The sequence below is a fragment of the Mirounga angustirostris genome, unplaced genomic scaffold (genome assembly GCF_029215605.1).
Source record: "Mirounga angustirostris isolate CCGP_5_RB_7025 unplaced genomic scaffold, mMirAng1.0.hap1 SCAF_4, whole genome shotgun sequence".
NCBI classification, from domain to species: Eukaryota; Metazoa; Chordata; class Mammalia; order Carnivora; family Phocidae; genus Mirounga; species Mirounga angustirostris.
This window is the reverse complement of record NW_026991712.1, coordinates 163,272,634-163,292,853: the sequence shown is the minus strand read 5'-3', so window position 1 is coordinate 163,292,853 and position 20,220 is coordinate 163,272,634. Positions and strand designations below refer to the sequence as shown.

The 20,220-nt window shown below is 37.2% G+C and overlaps 1 protein-coding gene across 12 annotated transcripts in view; it reads left to right on the top strand.

Moving 5' to 3' along the window:
• ZMYM4 (zinc finger MYM-type containing 4) overlaps positions 1-20,220 on the top strand; it is a 142,956-nt gene that overhangs the window by 96,473 nt on the left and 26,263 nt on the right. For all 12 annotated transcript variants that reach the window (XR_010411022.1, XM_064589485.1, XM_045898111.3 and 9 more), the window contains 12 exons: positions 926-1,076; positions 1,575-1,690; positions 2,464-2,739; positions 2,915-3,065; positions 4,033-4,205; positions 4,968-5,118; positions 5,663-5,803; positions 6,134-6,171; positions 7,301-7,445; positions 11,016-11,134; positions 11,818-11,989; positions 19,795-19,848. Coding sequence is in view for 11 of the 12 variants with exons in the window: in XM_064589485.1 (XP_064445555.1) it covers positions 926-1,076; positions 1,575-1,690; positions 2,464-2,739; positions 2,915-3,065; positions 4,033-4,205; positions 4,968-5,118; positions 5,663-5,803; positions 6,134-6,171; positions 7,301-7,445; positions 11,016-11,134; positions 11,818-11,989; positions 19,795-19,848 (1,687 nt within the window). In the remaining variant the exon portion in view is untranslated. The remainder of the gene's footprint in view (positions 1-925; positions 1,077-1,574; positions 1,691-2,463; positions 2,740-2,914; positions 3,066-4,032; positions 4,206-4,967; positions 5,119-5,662; positions 5,804-6,133; positions 6,172-7,300; positions 7,446-11,015; positions 11,135-11,817; positions 11,990-19,794; positions 19,849-20,220) is intronic.

The window sequence follows — 20,220 nt, the reverse complement described above, 5'->3', positions numbered from 1 at the left end:
TTCTTTCCTTCGTCATACATAATTCATTAAACAAACATTAGATGTAATTCCTGCTTTGAGGGGCTACTGTCTCCTGGGGGAGATAGACCTACAACTAACTGAGTAGAGATGGTATGATGGAAGTATTATGGTACAGCAGGGCACAGATCAGTTCTACTTGATAGGACAAGATGAAACTATCAGCAAATTCTTCACAGAGATAATGGATACTGGATATACTTCATAGGTTATCCTAAATGTGTGATATGTTAGTAGTATTTAGCATTACTTGCTGCTGAATCCCTAATTTTGTGGGAACTTAAGAGACTCATTGATTGCTTATATTTAGACACTTGTGATATCCAAAGTTTGCTCCAACTTTATTGCTTACTTGCTTATTGCTTTGTGTGCTTTGTTGTTATTAGTGGTAGAATATTTGGTAGTGAATTTTCTAATTTTATTCTCTTGAATTCACATTTTATTGCCATATATAGCACCTTTTGTTGGGGGGGGTTCTTCTAATTTTTAGCATAGTGTAAGAGCATGAATTCCCTGTTGTGTAATTTTTTTAAATTCCATTTTTAAAACTATAGTTACAGTCAATTAATAGATCCCCAAATTAATTGCCAGGTTGTAGTCAGCATTATTTTTTAATGAAATAGAATAGAATGGAAAATATAAATATGCATCACATGTTATCATAATTTATATTGTTTTATGAAACTTTCTCAGTTTTATATACATATATGTGTAATACACAAACAAAACTTCAGAAATATGTACTGGGTCATTTTGTAAAATTTATTTCTTACTGAGGATTGTAATCATAAAAGTTTGAAAGCCACTAATTTAAAATATTTCAACAGTGTTAAGTATAAACATTTCAAAGAATTATGCTTTTACTTATAATTTGGTAAAAATGAATGTTATTTTATTCTCTTAATAGAAATCAGCCAAAATTACACCATGTGCGCTTTGCAAATCATTGAGATCCTCAGCAGAAATGATTGAAAATACCAATAGCTTGGGAAAGACAGAGCTTTTCTGTTCTGTTAATTGCTTATCTGCTTACAGAGTTAAAATGGTTACTTCTGCAGGTAATACTGGTTTCATAAACTATATAAGTAATAATAGTTGACAAAAGTTATGGTTATTGCTTTTTTGTATAGTATAGATTTTTATCCAAATATAATTGATTTTTAAGGCAAATTTAAAATATTTCAGATCTGTGTTGTAAAATACCACCTCTTGCCTTGATTGCTTAAGTTATGTTTATTTATTTGCTTGCCTATTTGTGCATTCCCCTTTTCCAAAAAAATTTCATACGGCTTCTTTAATATATCTTTTTATCCACACCTGATTTATTTCCGTATTCATTTACTTTGTAGTTTCAGGGTAGACTGTGCCTACTTTAAATTAAAAGAAGTATTATTAATGTTAAGTTAGTTTTTGTTTGTATGTGACGTGATTTAGTTTCAGTTCCTGCAACTTGACCTGGCCCTTGAATTTTCATATATTGGATACTTACTTATTTTCTCAAACATTTGTGAACATTTGTATATATTACTCATTAGTTTTTATTTTGATTTGCTTAGGTGTACAAGTGCAGTGTAACAGTTGTAAAACCTCAGCAATCCCTCAGTATCACCTCGCCATGTCTGATGGAAGTATACGCAACTTCTGCAGCTACAGCTGTGTTGTCGCGTTCCAGGTACGGCGTCAAAAATCTTCCTCTGTTCCAGTCAGTGAGATGCCTACTATGTAGTGTGTAAACTTGGTAGGTGTTTGCTCCTGCCCCGATTGCTTACACTTCTATCTCAGTCTTGTTAAACGTGGATTCTTTGACTCTTGCTGTATTTGGAGGATTGTCATTTAATTGCCTCCTGTAACATTAAGTGGAATTGTTATTACCCAGATTATCTATTGGGAGGATATTATTTTTATTTTTATTTTTTTTAAAGATTTTATTTATTTGAGAGAGAGACTGAGATAGAGCATGAGGGGAGGGAGGGTCAGAGGGAGGAGCAGACTCCCTGCTGAGCAGGGAGCCCGATGTGGGACTCGATCCCAGGACTCCAGGATCATGACCTGAGCCTAAGGCAGTCGCTTAACCAACTGAGCCACCCAGGCGCCCCAGGATATTATTTTTAAAGGAGGTTATTAGTTTGGGGCCCTGGCTGGCTCAGTCAACAGGGCGAACCACTCTTGATCTTGGGATTGTGAGTTTGAGCCCCATGTTGCACAGAGATTACTTTTATAAAAAGTTAAAAAAATGAAATAAAAAAGGAGATCATTAAATTATTTTAGTTTTTGGGTATAAGAGACACTGCACATTCATTTATAAGCTGCTCAAAGGTAGGGAGTTTTGCTTGTTCACAGGTGTATCTTACGTACCTTGAACTATGCTTGTCAAACTTAGGCACTCAGTGCTTATTTGTTTGAACAAATGATTACATTGATCATTTTGTTTGTTTCATTTTTCAGAATTTGTTCAACAAACCAACAGGGATGAATTCTTCAGTAGTGCCCTTGTCTCAGGGCCAAGTAATTGTAAGCATCCCCACAAGTTCAACAGTATCAGCAGGAGGGGGGAACACCTCTGCTGTTTCTCCCACCTCCATCAGTAGCTCTGCTGCAGCTGGTCTCCAGCGACTTGCTGCCCAATCCCAGCACGTTGGGTTCGCACGAAGTGTTGTGAAACTCAAGTGTCAGCACTGTAACCGCCTTTTTGCCACAAAACCAGAACTTCTTGACTATAAGGTAAAGTATAGGATCATGGTAAAGGGTTTGGGTATAAAATGGTCTATCTGTAAAATCATTTCTGGCTTTTTCATCTCTCAAAATTACACTACTTGTTTTGAAAGTAGGAGGGAATAAGGATTTCCAAAAGATAAACCAAATGTTTAATTAGTACTTGATGATTATTTCTTTACAGGGTAAAATGTTTCAATTCTGTGGCAAGAATTGTTCTGATGAATATAAGAAAATAAATAATGTAATGGCAATGTGTGAATATTGTAAAATTGAGAAAATTGTAAAGGAGACTGTGCGATTCTCAGGTGCTGACAAGTCATTCTGTAGTGAAGGTAAAGGCAAGATCATTTTACCTACTGAGCATGTTGGTCCTTTTAAAAGTAACTGATGATTTAAGCTGTTACTATTTATCTAGTTTATCCTTTGTGTATAACAACAAAGTCTTTTGTTTACACTTGGTTTGCTTTTTTTTTTTTCTGAGTTAGTCCTTCATATCATATAGATGTCAAAATGAAGGAAAAGATCGTTGAACTATATTACAGAAGATGGTGATATGAAAAACATACCATGTTCTTAGATTGATAGGGATGTTGTAGTTATTGCACCTTTTTTAAAGATATATTTATTAGGTGGGGGAGGGGCAGAGGGAAAGGAAGAGGGAGAGAATCTTAAGCAGACTCCCTGCTGAGCGTGAAGCGTGCCGTGGGGCTCCATACCAGGACCCTGAGATCACGGCTGGAGCTGAAACCAGAAGTCGGACACTTAACCGACTAAGCCACCCTGGCGCCCCTATTGCATCTTATTTCTAAATAGAACTGCTTAAATTTTGGTAGCATCCTAAGATTATACTTCTGTTGTTTTAAACAGACATGTTTCTGAATAGGCAAATCAATGTGAGGTAGATTGTCTTCTTTATTTAGATGACTATTTTGTATGTTTAATATGTTTTGTTTTATTCTAAAGCTGTACACAATTGGCCTCCTAGACTAGTGGCTTTCAAACCTTTTGACCACAACACAAAAGATCATTGTGACCCAGTATGTTATCACCCCCCCAAGTAAAATAAAAGTTTTATGAAACAAAGCTGGCTTTTATTATGTGTGATGCATTGTAATATTTTCTGTCCTGTCTTATTTTATTTAAAAAAAGAAAATGATAGAGTAGATACTTTAAATTGATCTCTTGATCTACTAATTGCTAAGGATCCAAGTGTGAAAACATTGTCACAGGGCATTTAAGTTTAAAGATGTAGATACTTAATATTTTTTCTCATGTTAATTTTATCTTTCCTGTTTTTAGGTTGCAAATTGCTTTATAAACATGACTTGGCAAAACGCTGGGGAAATCACTGTAAAATGTGCAGTTATTGTTTACAGACATCTCCCAAATTGGTACAGAATAATTTGGGGGGGAAAGTAGAAGAGTTCTGTTGTGAAGAATGCATGTCCAAATACACAGTTCTGTTCTATCAGGTAAATATAATCCACATTCCTGGGGTTTTTCAAGTTAGGGCATACATTACTCCGTTTTATTCTCCAATGTAGTATGAAGGGCAGTTTAGTGATTTAAAACTTTTAAGTATTAAATGTATTATGTAAAAAAAAAAAGTATTATGTCCTCTTGCAGTATTAATGAAAGATTTAAGAAGACTTTAATGTCACTGAAGTTATGTTCTTTTTGGTTTTTTTTTTAAGATTTTATTTATTTATTTGATAGTGCAAGTAGGAGAGTGGCAGGCAGAGGGAGAGGGAGAAGTAGGCTCTCCACTGAGCAGGGAGCCCGACGTGGGGCTCGATCCCAGGATCCTGGGATCATGACCTGAGCCAAAGGCAGATGCTTAACCAACTGAGCCACGCAGGCGCCCTTTCTTTTTGTTTTTAATTTCCGTATAGAAGATCTGTTAGTCTTACGACCTCAAAGTATTTAAAATTAGCATTTTATTAATTTATTATTTAACTAAAATGAATTTGTCTTCAGAAGTTTTTGAAGAATATAGGTCTTATTTTCATTTCACTGTGTTTTTAAATTACTCTTTATTGACATCTATAATGTGACTTTTAATGTTTAGTATAAATGATAAAAAATGATATTTACCATTTTAGGGTGGTTAACCTTCATTGTTGTGTTCTAGATTCTAAGTTAATTTCCTCACTTGTCATTTGTATACTGCTTTCATTCTCTCAGGCCACAGATAATTTGTGTTTTACTCCTTTACCATCTTATTTCATTTTTAGATGGCCAAATGTGATGGTTGTAAGCGACAGGGTAAACTCAGTGAGTCCTTGAAATGGCGAGGAGAAATTAAACATTTCTGTAACCTGCTTTGTATCTTGATGTTCTGTAATCAGCAGAGTATGTGTGACCCACCTTCACAAAACAATGCAGGTAAAATTAAACTTTACAGTCTTTATCAGTGCCAAGGACCAACTACTGTTCTACAGATTGGGAACTTTAAACAGTTGTTAATAATTTCATGAAATGCAAATTCGCAAATTTCATTCTGTTCAAATGGCATTAACATTTAAATTCCTTTTTAGTTTAACATCAAAATGAGTTTATTATGTTTTCTCTGAGTGTATTGAATTAAACTCTGTAAGAACTATGGGAAAGAATGGCAGTTAATGTTTGTAATTGGGTATATACACCTTGATTTCCTTAAAAAAGGATTTGATAGTAAAACAAAGGACATAGAATCGAAATCACATGGCCTTCTAAATATACCACATGCATAGTTATACAAGAGAAAGTATATGGAATACTTTTATGTTTCACTAATTAAAAGAATAAAAAAAAAGCCCAGTTAATCCTAAAGTGATTCTTTGCTCTAACAGAATTTAACCTTACTAAAAGCATTGTTTAACCTCCTTGAGATGTTGGTTTCTTTGTATGTGCATATAAATTAAAAGGTTTTTTAATTTTTGTTTATTAGCAAGTATTTCCATGGTGCCAGCTGCTTCAGCAGGGCCCCCGTCTCTAAGAAAGGATTCAACTCCAGTTATAGCTAATGTAGTATCATTAGCCAGTGCTCCTGCTGCTCAGCCCACAGTGAATTCTAACAGTGTCTTACAAGGTATGTCTGAGTTTAAAGCATTTATCTAGCCTTTTGACGTTGAATACAGTCGGTCTGTATCTTTTTTTTCAATCAGTGATCATTTTCATATGTTTGACACACTTATATTATGAGGGGTGGCTCCTTGTGGGCTGCTGGGCATTAAACAATGTTTTTATCACTTCCCGGTCTCTTGTTTTCATGTGACACTTTACATGTAGTTTTCCTGTGAATTAAGATAATTCATGTTTTTATTACGAGATTTTCTGTCTGTCGTTCCACCATCAGCTTTAAATGCTACTGTGTAAATAATTGTGTAAGATCCTAAATATTTATTTTAATTTATATCAGGTGCAGTTCCAACAGTAACAGCAAAAATCATTGGCGATGTAAGTTTTATTCTTTTAACTGGTATTGCCACTGTATTTATTTTCCAATTTTATACGTATGAATATGTCTGTTAATTTTTCCTGCTTATTCTTTGTTACATAAAATAAATTTTATAAGCTCATTTAATCTTTGGGAACAAGAGTCTGGTTATTCTGGTTATTTAATTAGGTCTTTTATGTACTTTGATTTCTTTGAATGGTTGCTGTCTGTGTATTACTGAAGGCAGCTTTTGTTTGGTTTAGTTTAGTTTTTTTTTTTTTAGTTTAGCTTTAGAGAATTAAATTTTATAGAATTCAGGCAAAAAGGTATTTGGGGTGTTTTGTAATATAGTCAGATTGTAAATGAAATATTTATAAAATGTACTTTGTTTTCCACCCAGTGCAGATTATACTTAAATAAGCATTCTTGTTTCTTCACTCAGTATTTTTTTGTTTTGTCTCTTAAAAGAAGAAAAAAATAAATACGAGAAAAACTTACAACTAGAACAGTGGCATTTCTTTCTTTTTTTTTTTTTTTAAAGATTTTATTTATTTATTTGACAGAGAGAGACACAGCGAGAGAGGGAACACAAGCAGGGGGAGTAGGAGAGGGAGAAGCAGGCCTCCCTGTGGAGCAGGGAGCCCGATGCAGGGCTCGATCCCAGGGTCCCGGACCACGACCTGAGCTGAAGGCAGACGCTTAACGACTGAGCCACCCAGGCGCCCCAACAGTGGCATTTCTAAAGTGTTTTCTGGTCTCTGGGATAACTTTCATACCTTTTTTTTTCAAGTTACTTAAGTGATCATAAGTTAATCTTGAAACAAAGTCTTCTAAGACTCAACTCAGAAAATAACAGTTCTCATTTTAAACATAGCCAACATTGTTACTGACCAACAGTATCTTAGAATAGAAATAGCATTTGTCTTGTTAAATAGAACTGTTAATTAGATACATTCAGAGTCAGTATATAGTTATCAGACTATTTTATTACTATTGCTATTTTAGGAATATTGTATTTCTTACATATTTAGTAAGTTCTCTGTCTTCCATGTAATTCCAGTATAGTGTTTCTTTTGAAATTATAATATTTCTTATAATTAATGATAAGCTTTTGAAAACCTCTTCAGTTTCTGATTTTTTTTTAACTAGGCAAGTACACAAACAGATGCCCTGAAACTGCCACCTTCCCAGCCCCCAAGACTTTTGAAGAATAAAGCTTTATTGTGCAAACCCATCACACAGACTAAAGCCACCTCTTGCAAACCACATACCCAAAACAAAGAATGCCAGACAGGTATGTTCCTTGCACTTTCTTCCTTTAATTTTTTTTTTTTTTTTTTGGAAAGGAATGTGAGAGCTGTTTACATTAATTGAGTGCCTGCTATTTCCTGGGTTATGTGTTTCATTGTTTATATACATTGCCCACTTTTGTTCTCACAACTTCCTGTGAGTTAGGTATTTTCATCCTCTGAGAATTAAGAAATTATGGCAAAGAGAGGGTTTTAATTTATAATACCATACTGTGAATACTTCATTTTCTTTTGTTATTAATGACAGTGTAATTTTATGGAATAAGCCTAGACTTTGGAATTATGTAGACAGGGTCTTAATTAAGAAGAACTGTTGTTGTTTAAGATTTTATTTATTTATTTGAGAGAGAGAGAGAAAATGAGAGGGGGGAGGGGCAGAGGGAGAAGGGGAAGCAGACTCCCCACTGAGTAGGAAGTCTGAAGCGGGGCTCCATCCCAGGACCCTGGGATCACGATGTGAGCTGAAGACAGCCACTTAACCAACTGAGCCACCTAGGCACCCTGAGGAACTGTTGTTTTGTAGAGCATCCTTAGGTTTGAACTTTTTCACCCTGTTTCAAATAAAGTCAGATTTTTGTGCAAGAGGGCTTTCTTAAGAATGGCCTCTCTCCCCAGGCAAAATTTCTGAGCTACATTTCTGGATTCTGAGCGTGGTGCTACCCTCTGGTTTTCTCAGTTTGCCTCTCCTGGCATGGAATCTCTGCCCTGCAAAGTCATCAGGGCTGATGGTGATTGGGACCCAGTATTCTTGCCTACCATTCCTGCAGTAGGGCCTCTACTCTATAGGTGGCAACTGGGTGAAGAAAGGGAGACCCCAACCTGTCAGCTATACTCACCAGGAAATTATCCTCTTCACCTTAGAGTTGGAGGGGATGAGAAATGATGGTGGCCAGTCCCCCTGGTGAGGTATGGTAACCCTTGCTTGGCAGCTGAAGAAAGAGGAGCCCACTCTTCCTGGCTGCACCTACCCAGAGGGGAGCTTCTGTCAAGCTGGCTGAGGGCGAATGGAGCAGGTTGTGGATCAATGTCATAGTCTCCCAGGGGAGGGACAGAAAGAGAGGGAGAAAGATAGACTCTTTTTTTTTTTTAAGATTTTATTTATTTATTTGACAGAGAGAGACACAGCGAGAGAGGGAACACAGCAGGGGGAGTGGGAGAGGGAAAAGCAGGCTTCCCACCGAGCAGGGAGCCCGATGTGGGGCTCGATCCCAGGACCCTGGGATCATGACCTGAGCCAAAGGCAGATGCTTAACGACTGAGCCACCCATGTGCCCCAGAAAGATAGAATCTTTTTTTTTTTTTTTTTAAAGATTTTATTTATTTATTTGACAGCGAGAGACACAGCAAGAGAGGGAACACAAGCAGGGGGAGTGGGAGAGGGAAAAGCAGGCTCCCCGCAGAGCAAGGAGCCCGATGCGGGGCTTGATCCCAGGACCCTGGGAACATGACCTGAGCCGAAGGCAGATGCTTAACAACTGAGCCACCCAGGCGCCCCCAGAAAGATAGAATCTTAATCAGGCTCCACGCTGAGTCAGACATGGGGCTTGATCTCACAACCCTGAGATCATGACCTGAGATTCAGACACTTAGCCACCTGAGCCATCCAGGCACCCGGAAAGTCTCAGAATGCTTAAACCAGGAAGTAATCCTAGATTCCTAGATCTGGAAGGTTATCCTGGATCTGGAAGGTTATCCTGTAGGTCAGTGCTTCCCAAACATTAATACGCATATGAAGTACTTCGGAATTTTATTAAGTACATTGTAATTTAGTGGGGTCTGAGGTTTTGCATTTCTTAAAGGTCCCATGGACCACATTGACTAGTAATGCTGTAGATGACTTTGGCCTATATTTGTATTGTATTAATAATGGCTAATTTAGTATTATGTAGCTTTGTTATCAGATATCTCTAATCAGGTGATTTGGGTTTCTTTGTTTTTGAGTATAGTTGACACACAATGTTACATTAGTTTCAGGTGTACAACTTAGTGGTTTGACAAGTTTATACATTATGCTATGTTCCCCACAAGTGTAGCTACCATCTGTCCCATCACATTGCTCTTAGAGTATCACTGACTGTATTACTTCTGCTCTGCTCTTTGTTCCTGTGACTTACTCATTCCATAACTGGAGGCATGTTTCTCCTTCTCCCCTTCACCCACTTTGCCCAGCCCCCTATATGCAGGTAATTTTTTTTTTTTAATGTCCACTGGACCATGGTAAAATTGATCCCGCCTCTGACCCTACTCAGCTTGTCAGCTTTTCACTTCTTGTCACTAGCATCACTGTTCTCCTACGTTAATGGTTTTATAATCTTCTAGGGTATTTTTCTGGCACATAGAAAGGACTCTGTAGGATACCTATTAAATAATTGAATGAATTCTCCATCCTTCTCACTTTTTCCCTACTCATATTTAGGTTTCTAAGTTCCGTTTCATCTTTTAGTACCTTAGAACATCTGTTTGTATATATTCATTCTTTTTTGTAGGTATCATAACCACCCTGGTCCTTGTATTCATCATCTTAGCTCTACACATTGCAGTTGCCACCTACTTTTACACTTGATATACTTTTTATTCCACGCTGAGGGCCTCCAAATTAAATTAAACTTTTTTTTAAAAGATTTTATTTATTTATTGAGACAGAGTGTGTGTGTGCATGTGCCCAAGTGAGGGGAGGGCAGAGTGGGAGGGAGAGGGAGAGAGAGAATCCTCAAGCAAATTCCATGCTACCATGGAGCCTGACACAAGGCTCCATCTCATGACCCTGAGATCAGGACCTGGCAAAACCAAGAGTTGGATGCTCAACGGACTTGAGCCACCCAGGCACCCCCAAATTAAGCTTTTTAAATGATATTTTCATCATATTACTTTGTGCTAACCGATCTGTAGTAGCTCCACACTATCTACTAGAAATGATTTTTAAAAGTTCATTATAGCCTCATGAAAATGGCCCTTCTACCTATTTAATCTCCTCCTTAACATTCTTTTCTTACTCATGTTATCAGTTTTCTATAGCCCTCTTCTAAGATTACTGTTCCAATTCTTTCTATTCATTAATCCAAATTATATCCTTCATTCACTGTATCCTCATATCATTGATCATTGTTGTGTTGCCCAATTATTATCACTGCTATCTTCAAATCTTTCTTTACTACTACTTCAGTTATTTCTCCTTCTGTGGACTCAGAGTGTCAAAGATTACACTTATTTTGAACTATAAGTCTGTGTGATTTATTTTTTATTTTTATTTTTTTAAGATTGTATTTATTTGAGAGAGAGCACAAGCTGGGGGGAGAGGGAAAGGGAGAAGCAGACTCCCTGCTGAACAGGGAGCCTGATGTGGGACTTGATTCCAGGACCCTGGGATCATGACCTGAGCCAAAGGCAGACGCCTAACGAACTGACCCACCCAGGCGACCCAAGTCTTTGTGTTTAAAAAAATTTTTTTTAATTATAATCCTTTTGAACTATAAATCTGTTGCTTTAAAAAAATTTTTGTTATTAAAATGTTTCTCACCCTCTTTGTTTTTTGCGATTTTTTGTTCCCTCATTAGAAGACACTCCAAGCCAGCCCCAGATCATTGTTGTGCCAGTTCCCGTGCCAGTGTTTGTGCCCATACCTCTTCATCTTTATACTCAGTATGCACCAGTCCCATTTGGAATACCAGTTCCAGTGAGTAATCATTTTAGAGATTAAGGCTGATTTAGTGAATGTTTTCCTCAACTAAGATGTTAGAGTGCCATAAAGAAAAACTCTTCACTTGTTGGTAAAATATTCCTGACTATGGTTGGTTATGATCATATTACTGTATTTTTTAATATGGAGTATATGAAGGACTGCTTCTGTTTTACCCTGCCTTCTCAGAGAATGCTGTGATGTAGCCTGTTTATAATGTTTCGTATACAGTAAACCACTCAAATAGGAAAAGATCAGAAACTGTGTGTATGTGCTAAAATTCTAGATTCTAGCAAGGGTGAGAAAGTAAAAACTGTGATTTACATTATTCTTTTTCTTAGAAATGTATTCATTTTTTTATTGGAAATATATTTTTCCTTGGTGAATTCTTAAGGAAAATAGTTATGTGAAACTGAAAATGTTAAGCAAGAATATAATCAGAAACAAAAATATGTTAGATAATTATTCTTTTAGACAGTCACATTTTGTTGATTGTTTAGAAAAAGCACTTAACTGAATTTGATTCAGATGGCTGTGGTTTTATAAAAACAAACTAGCAAGACTGTTTTAATCATTAGTAATAGAAATACCTGAATTTGTTCATTATTTTAGTACTTAAATCATCTCACAAATAATAGTTTTGATGACATATTCCCCAGAAACTGTCCTTGGTCTTTCAGATGCCTGTCCCTATGCTTATTCCATCCTCAATGGATAATGAAGATAAAGGCACCGAGAGTATTGAAGACATTAAGGAGAAGCTTCCTTCACATCCATTTGAAGCTGATCTCCTTGAGATGGCAGAAATGATTGCAGAAGATGAAGAGAAGGAGAAGACTCTATCCCAGGGAGGTTGGTATAATTTTAAAGTAAAGAAAGAAAAAAATACACTTAAAAATATTTGGGTAACTCAGGTAATATTAAGTATTGGATAATCAGGTGTTTCTAAAAGCTTTATTTGTGTTTAAGTATCAAGTGTATGGATTTGTTAAATTTGATATCTCTGAAAGTCCTATCCTTTTTTTAAAAATTTTTTATTGTTAATCACCATTCATTACATCATTAGTTTTAGATGTGGTGTTCCATGATTCATTGTTTATGCATAACACCCAGTGCTCCATGCAGAATGTGCCCTCTTTAATACCCATCACCAGGCTAACCCATCCTCCCACCCCCCTCCCCTCTAGAACCCTCAGTTTGTTTTTCAGAGTCCATCATTTCTCATGGTTCGTCTCCCCGTCCGATTTCCCCCCCTTCATTCTTCCCCTCCTGCTGTCTTCTTCTTCTTCTTTTTTTCTTAACATATATTGCATTATTTGTTTCAGAGGTACAGATCTGAGATGCAACAGTCTTGCACAATTCACAGCGCTTACCAGAGCACATACCCTCCCCAGTGTCTATCACCCAGTCACCCCATCCCTCCCACCCCACCCCCCACTCCAGCAACCCTCAGTTTGTATCCTGAGATTAAGAATTCCTCTTATCAGTGAGGTCATATGATACATGTCTTTCTCTGTTTGACTTATTTCGCTCAGCATAATACCCTCCAGTTCCATCCACGTCGTTGCAAATGGCAAGGTCTCATTCCTTTTGATGGCTGCATAATATTCCATTGTGTGTGTGTGTGTACACACACACACACACATATACACCAGATCTTCTTTATCGATTCATCTGTTGATGGACATCTTGGCTCTTTCCACAGTTTGGCTATTGTGGACATTGCTGCTATAAACATCAGGGTGCACGTACCCCTTCAGATCCCTACATTTGTATCTTTGGGGTAAATACCCAGTAGTGCAATTGCTGGATCGTATGGTAGCTCTATTTTCAACTTTTTGAGGAACCTCCATACTGTTTTCCAGAGTGGCTGCACCAGCTTGCATTCCCACCAACAGTGTAGGGAGGGTTCCCCTTTCTCCGCATCCCTGCCACAACATCTGTCATTTCCTGACTTGTTAATTTTAGCCATTCTGACTGGTGTGAGGTGGTATCTCATTGAGGTTTTGATTTGGATTTCCCTGATGCCGAGTGATGTTGAGCACTTTTTCATGTGTCTGTTGGCCATTTGGATGTTTTCTTTGGAAAAATGTCTGTTCATGTCTTCTGCCCATTTCTTGATTGGATTCTTTGTTCTTTGGGTGTTGAGTTTGATAAGTTCTTTATAGATTTTGGATACTAGCCCTTTATCTGATACGTCATTTGCAGATATCTTCTCCCATTCTGTCGGTTTCTTTTGGTTTTGTTGACTGTTTCTTTTGCTGTGCAGAAGCTTTTTATGTCAATGAAGTCCCAGTACTTCATTTTTGCCGTTGCTTCCCTTGCCTTTGGCGATGTTTCTAGGAAGAAGTTGCTGCGGCTGAGGTTGAAGAGGTTGCTGCCTGTGTTCTCCTTTAGGATTTTGATGGACTCCTGTCTCACATTTAGGTCTTTCAACCATTTTGAGTCTATTTTTGCGTGTGGTGTAAGGAAATGGTCCAGTTTCATTCTTCTGCATGTGGCTGTCCAATTTTCCCAACACCATTTGTTGAACAGACTTTTTTCCATTGGACATTCTTTCCTGCTTTGTCAAAGATGAGTTGACCATAGAGTTGAGGGTCCATTTCTGGGCTCTCTATTCTGTTCCATTGATCTAGGTGTCTGTTTTTGTGCCAGTACCATACTGTCTTGATGATGACAGCTTTGTAATAGAGCTGGAAGTCCAGAATTGTGATGCCGCCAGCTTTGCTTTTCTTTTTCAACATTCCTCTGGCTATTCACGGTCTTTTCTGGTTCCATACAAATTTTAGGATTATTTGTTCCATTTCTTTGAAAAAAGTGGATGGTATTTTGATGGGGATTGCATTGAATGTGTAGATTGCTCTAGGTAGCATTGACATCTTCACAGTATTTGTTCTTCCAATCCATGAGCATGGAACGTTTTTCCATTTCTTTGTGTCTTCCTCAATTTCTTTCATGAGTATTTTATAGTTTTCTGAGTACAGATCCTTTGCCTCTTTGGTTAGATTTATTCCTAGATATCTTATGGTTTTGGGTGCAGTTGTAAATGGGATCGACTCCTTAATTTCTCTTTCTTTTGTCTTGTTGTTGGTGTATAGGAATGCCACTGATTTCTGTGCATTGATTTTATATCCTACCACTTTACTGAATTCCTGTATGAGTTCTAGCAGTTTTGGGGTAGAGTCTTTTCGGTGTTCCACATGAAGTATCATATCATCTGCAAAGAGTTGAGAGTTTGACTTCTTCTTTGCTGATTTGGATACCTTTTATTTCTTTTTGTTGTCTGATTGCTGAGGCTAGGACTTCTAGTACTATGTTGAATAGCAGTGGTGATAGTGGACATCCCTGCCGTGTTCCTGACCTTAGGGGGAAAGTTCTCAGTTTTTCCCCATTGAGAATGATATTCGCTGTAGGTTTTTCATAGATGGCTTTTATGATACTGAGGTATGGACCTTCTATCCCTATACTCTGATGAGTTTTGATCAAGAAAGGATGTTGTACTTTGTCAGATGCTTTTTCTGCGTCTATTCAGAGGATCATGTGATTCTTGTTCTTTCTTTTGTTAATGTATTGTGTCACGTTGATTGATTTGTGGATATTGAACCATCCTTGCAGCCCAGGGATAAATCCCACTTGGTCGTGGTGAATAATCCTTTTAATGTACTGTCCTATTGGCTAGTATTTTGGTGAGAATTTTTGCATCCATGGTCATCAGGGATATTGGTCTGTAATTCTCCTTTTTGATGGGATCTTTGTCTGGTTTTGGGATCAAGGTAATGGTGGCCTCATAAAATGAGTTTGGAAGTTTTCCTTCCATTTCTATTTTTTGGAACAGTTTCAGAAGAATGGGTATTAATTCTTCTTGAAATGTTTGGTAGAATTCCCCTGGGAAGCCATCTGGCCCTGGGCTTTTGTTTGTTGGGAGATTTTTGATGACTGCTTCAATTTCCTTAGTGGTTATAGGTCTGTTCAGGTTTTCTGTTTCTTCCTGGTTCAGTTTTGGTAGTTGATCTCTAGGAATGCATCCATTTCTTCCAGGTTATCTAATTTGCTGGCATAGAGTTGCTCATAATATGTTCTTATAATTGTTTGTATTTCTTTGGTGTTGGTTGTGATCTCTCCTCTTTCATTCATGATTTTGTTGATTTGGGTCATTTCTCTTTTCTTTTTGATAAGTCTGGCCAGGGGTTTATCAATCTTGTTAATTCTTTCAAAGAACCAGCTCCTGGTTTCGTTGATCTGTTTTACTGTTCTTTTAGTTTCTATTTCATTGATTTCTGCTCTGAACTTTATTATTTCTCTTCTCCTGCTGGGTTTAGGCTTTATTTGCTGTTCTTTCTCCAGCTCCTTTTGGTGTAGGGTTAGGTTGTGTACTTGAGACCTTTCTTGTTTCTTGAGAAAGGCTTGTATTGCTATATACTTTCCTCCTAGGACTGCCTTTGCTGCATCCCAAAGATTTTGAACAGCTGTATTTTCATTTTCATTGTTTCCATGAATTTTTTAAATTCTTCTTTAATTTCCTGGTTGACCCATTCATTCTTTAGTAGGATGCTCTTTAGCCTCCATGTATTTGAGTTCTTTCCAACTTTCCTCTTGTGATTGAGTTCTAGTTTCAAAGCATTGTGGTCTGAAAATACGCAGCGAATGATCCCAGTCCTTTGGTACCAGTTGAGACCTGATTTATGACCTAGGATGTGATCGTTTCTGGAGAATGTTCCATGGGCACTAGAGAAGAATGTGTATTCCGTTGCTTTGGGATGGAATGTTCTGAATATGTCTGTGAAGTCCATTTGGTCCAGTGTGTCATTTAAAGTCTTTATTTCCTTGTTGATCTTTTGCTTAGATGATCTGTCCATTTCAGTGAGGGGGGTGTTAAAGTCCCCCACTATTACTGTATTGTTGTCAGTGTGTTTCTTTGCTTTTGTTATTAATTGGCTTATATAAGTGGCTGCTCCCATGGTAGGGGCATAGATATTTACAATTGTTAGATCTTCTTGTTGGATAGACCCTTTGAGTAGGATATAGTGTCCTTCCTCATCTCTTATTACAGTCTTTGGTTTAAAATCTAATTTGTCTGATATAAGGATTGCCACCCCCAGCTTTCTCTGGTGTCCATTAGCATGGTAAATGGTTTTCCACCCCCTCACTTTCAATCTGGAGGTGTCTTTGGGTCTAAAATGAGTCTCTTGCAGACAGCATATCGATGGGTCTTTTTTTTTTCAATCCAATCTGATAGCCTGTGTCTTTTGATTGGGGCATTTAGCCCATTTACATTCAGGGTAACTATTGAAAGATATGAATTTAGTGCCATTGTATTGCCTGTAAGGTGACTGTTACAGTGTATTGTCTGTGTTCCTTTCTGGTCTATGTTGCTTTTAGGCTCTCTCTTTGCTTAGAGGACCCCTTTCAATATTTCTTGTAGGGCTGTTTTCATGTTTGCAAATTCCTTTAGTTTTTGTTTGTCCTGGAAGCTTTTTATCTCTCCTTCTATTTTCAGTGACAGCCTAGCTGGATATAGTATTCTTGGCTGCATATTTTTCTCATTTAGTGCTCTGAAGATATCCTGCCAGTCCTTTCTGGCCTGCCAGGTCTCTGTGGATAGGTCTGTTGCCAGTCTAATGTTTCTACCATTGTAGGTTACAGATCTCTTGTCCTGAGCTGCTTTCCGGATTTTCTCTTTGTGTCTGAGACTCATAAGTTTTACTAGTAGATATTGGGGTGTTGACCTATTTTTGATTTTGAGAGGGGTTCTCTGTGCTTCCTGGATTTTGATGCCTGTTTCCTTCCCCAAATTAGGGAAGTTCTCTGGTGTAATTTGCTCCAGTATACCTTCTGCCCCTCTCTCTCTTTCTTCTTCTTCTGGGATCCCAATTATTCTAATGTTTCGTCTTATGGTATCGCTTATCTCTCGAATTCTGCCCTCGTGATCCAGTAGTTGTTTATCTCTCTTTTTCTCAGCTTCTTTATTTTCCATCATTTGGTCTTCTATATCACTGATTCTCTCTTCTGCCTCATTTATCCTAGCAGTTAGCACCTCCATATTTGATTGCACCTCATTAATAGCCTTTTTGATTTCGACTTGGTTAGATTTTAGTTCTTTTATTTCTCCAGAAAGGGTTTCTCTGATAACTTCCATGCTTTTTTCAAGCCCAGCTAGTATCTTTAAAGTGATGATTCTGAACTCTAGATCCGACATCGTACTAATGTCCATATTGAGTAGGTCCCTGGCAGTCGGTACTACCTCTTGTTCTTTTTGTTGAGGTGATTTTTTTCTGTCTTGTCATTTTGTCCAGAGGAGAATAGATTAATGAGAGAACAAAATGCTAACAGGGTAACAACGTCCCCAGAAAATATACTCTAAACAAATCAGAAAAGACCTGAAGTAGGGGGAAAAGAAAGGGAAAGAGAGAAAAAAGAAAAAAAAAAAAGATAAAGATAAAAACAAACAAAAACAGAACAAAACAAAAAAACCAGAATATGTTCAAATATGATCAGGCTGGTACATAGATCAGTGCCACACACTAGATTTTGGGTGTATTTTGGTCTGTTAGGAGAAAATGCCTCCCAAAATTTTAAAGAAAGAAAAACTTATATATATACAAAAATAAGGGTTGATATGATGAAGGGATGGAATATGATTGTAAAGATGGAAATTATAAAAATTTTTATAAAAGGAATTGATAAGAAGTTGTTTGAAAAAGGAAAGAAGAGGATTTAAAAAAAAAGGAAAAAAAAGGGAGAGAATGTGATCAGGCAGGAGAGTAGAAAAAAACCATACACTAGAGTTTTAGGGTATATTTTGATCTGTTAGAAGAAACTATGTCAAAATTTTAAATAGAGACCAACATATATATATGCCAAAAATATGGGTAACTACTATGAAGGAACAGAATATGGCTCTAAAAATGAAAAATAAAAATGTTTTTTAAAAAAGGGATTGATAAGGTGTTGGTTGAAAAAGGGAAAAAGAAAAATTAAAAAAAAAAAGACAGTTAAGAAAAAAATTAACTTTGAAAGACTAAAGAATCATGGAAAAAAGCCATGGATTCTATGTGCATTATTCCCCTAGCGCTGGAGTTCTGCCGTTCTCATTGATGGGTAAACTTGGTCTTGGCTGGCTGTTCTCGCTGATCTTCTCGGGGAGGGGCCTGTTGCCGTGGTTCCCAAATGTCTTTGCCAGTCCTGTCCTTTTTTAAAACTAAGTATTAATATTCTATTTTTAGTTCTTAATCATTCCAGAAAAATAATCTGTAAATCCATTTTCATGATTATGTTTTGGCTTTATTCCTATATTCAAAGCATGATCCCTATTTAAGACTTCTGTTGTATAATAATCAGCATGTTGAAAGAAGGCAAATAGAGCCTTAGGATGGAAAACTCTTTGTTTGGCTCAAGATAACCTATAGATAAATCCTGTGCTATGAGGGTAGAATATCGATAAGAATAGTAGTTACGTGCTTACCATACCCTAGACATGTCCTAAATGCACTGTGTGCATCACCTCATTTAACCTTTACAGCAACCCTGTGGGTTAGATACTGTTTATTTTAAACTCATTTTGGAAAATAGGATATCATACTTGCCCTGGTTATGCAATCAGGAAGTGATGGAACCAGAAGTTGAATTCAGTCTGTCTGACTCCAAAGCAAATGATAGTAACCAGCAGTTGCAGGTACATATCCAGAAAGGTTTCTAGCCTCAATTAGTACCTCCTTGATATGGGGGTATAAGAAGAGATAGAGCAAATGGTGTTTGGATAGTTGAAATACATGAAGGCCTTTTCCTATATCACTGAGGAGCCAGGAAATTATTTTTTCCTGACACATGTTTTCTTTTTTTCAGTGATGGTTTTTATAAAGCTAGCCGCTGGGTTTAGGATTTTGCATAATAAATGCTAGATGATTTTCAGAACACTGTAGCATGTGGAAAAAATGTCTGCTTTCCTCTTGTGTTGCCATTAAGTTTTAAAATCATATATATCCTTAGAGATGCATAAAAAGGTTATTTTCCCACTGTTTCTGGTCTCATTTTGCTCTCTAGTATATAATCTCATAATTCTGACCCATTTGTATGTGAAATTTAATATCTTAGAATATTTCCCCCTGTGCTTGATCTTCTAATTTCTGATACTTAGTTTAGAAGTTTAAGCAATTCCTGATAATAAACCTCATTTTAAGTTGGCATCTCCATTCACATTGTTAACATTTTTCAGGTGCTTCCTCTGTACAAATATTGTAACTTTGCCTTAACGTAAAAATTGAGTCAGACTGAAAAAACTTTCAAACCTAACCTGCAAGATAGATAGTTGTAATCATGTTTGTCAATTTGTAAATAAATTGTTCTTGTGTGTGTGTGTATGTGTTTCATGGTAAAAAAAAATTTCAGAAAGCACAGGAGTGTAAAATAAATGTCTCTCTTGACCTGACTTCTCTCATACTGCTACCTGGAAGTTTAACTGCTGTTACAGTCATAATTTGTTTAATTTCATTTACCACTAATGCCTAGTTTTATTAATGAATCATTCTTTCTGCATATGAAGGCTATTTTCTTAGCATTCCCCAGTATGATTCATTTATATATGCAGTCATTTTATTTGAGATGCAGTTTGCTTTGTGTATACATGTAAGTTATTAAATGTATACTTTTTTTTTCTTTAGGATCCCAAACTTCTGAACAGGAACTCTTTCTAGACACCAAGATTTTTGAAAAAGGTTTGTAATTCGACATATATTTCAGATCTTAGAAATAGTATCCTTGGGGTGCCGAGGATGGGATGGAGCTGGTGTCAGGTTTCCTGCTCAGCAGGGAATCGCTTCTCCATCTTCCCCTATCCCTCCCCCTGCTTGGGTTCTCTCTCTCTCTCATAAATATATAAAACCTTTTTTAAAAAAAATTTTATTTATTTATTTAACAGAGAGAGACATAGCAAGAGAGGGAACATAAGCAGGGGGAGTGGGAGAGGGAGATGCAGGCCTCCCCAGGAGCAGGGAGCCTGATGCAGGGCTCGATCCCAGGACCCTGGGATCATGACCTGAGCTGAAGGCAGATGCTTAACGACTGAGCCACCCAGGCGCCCCGATATA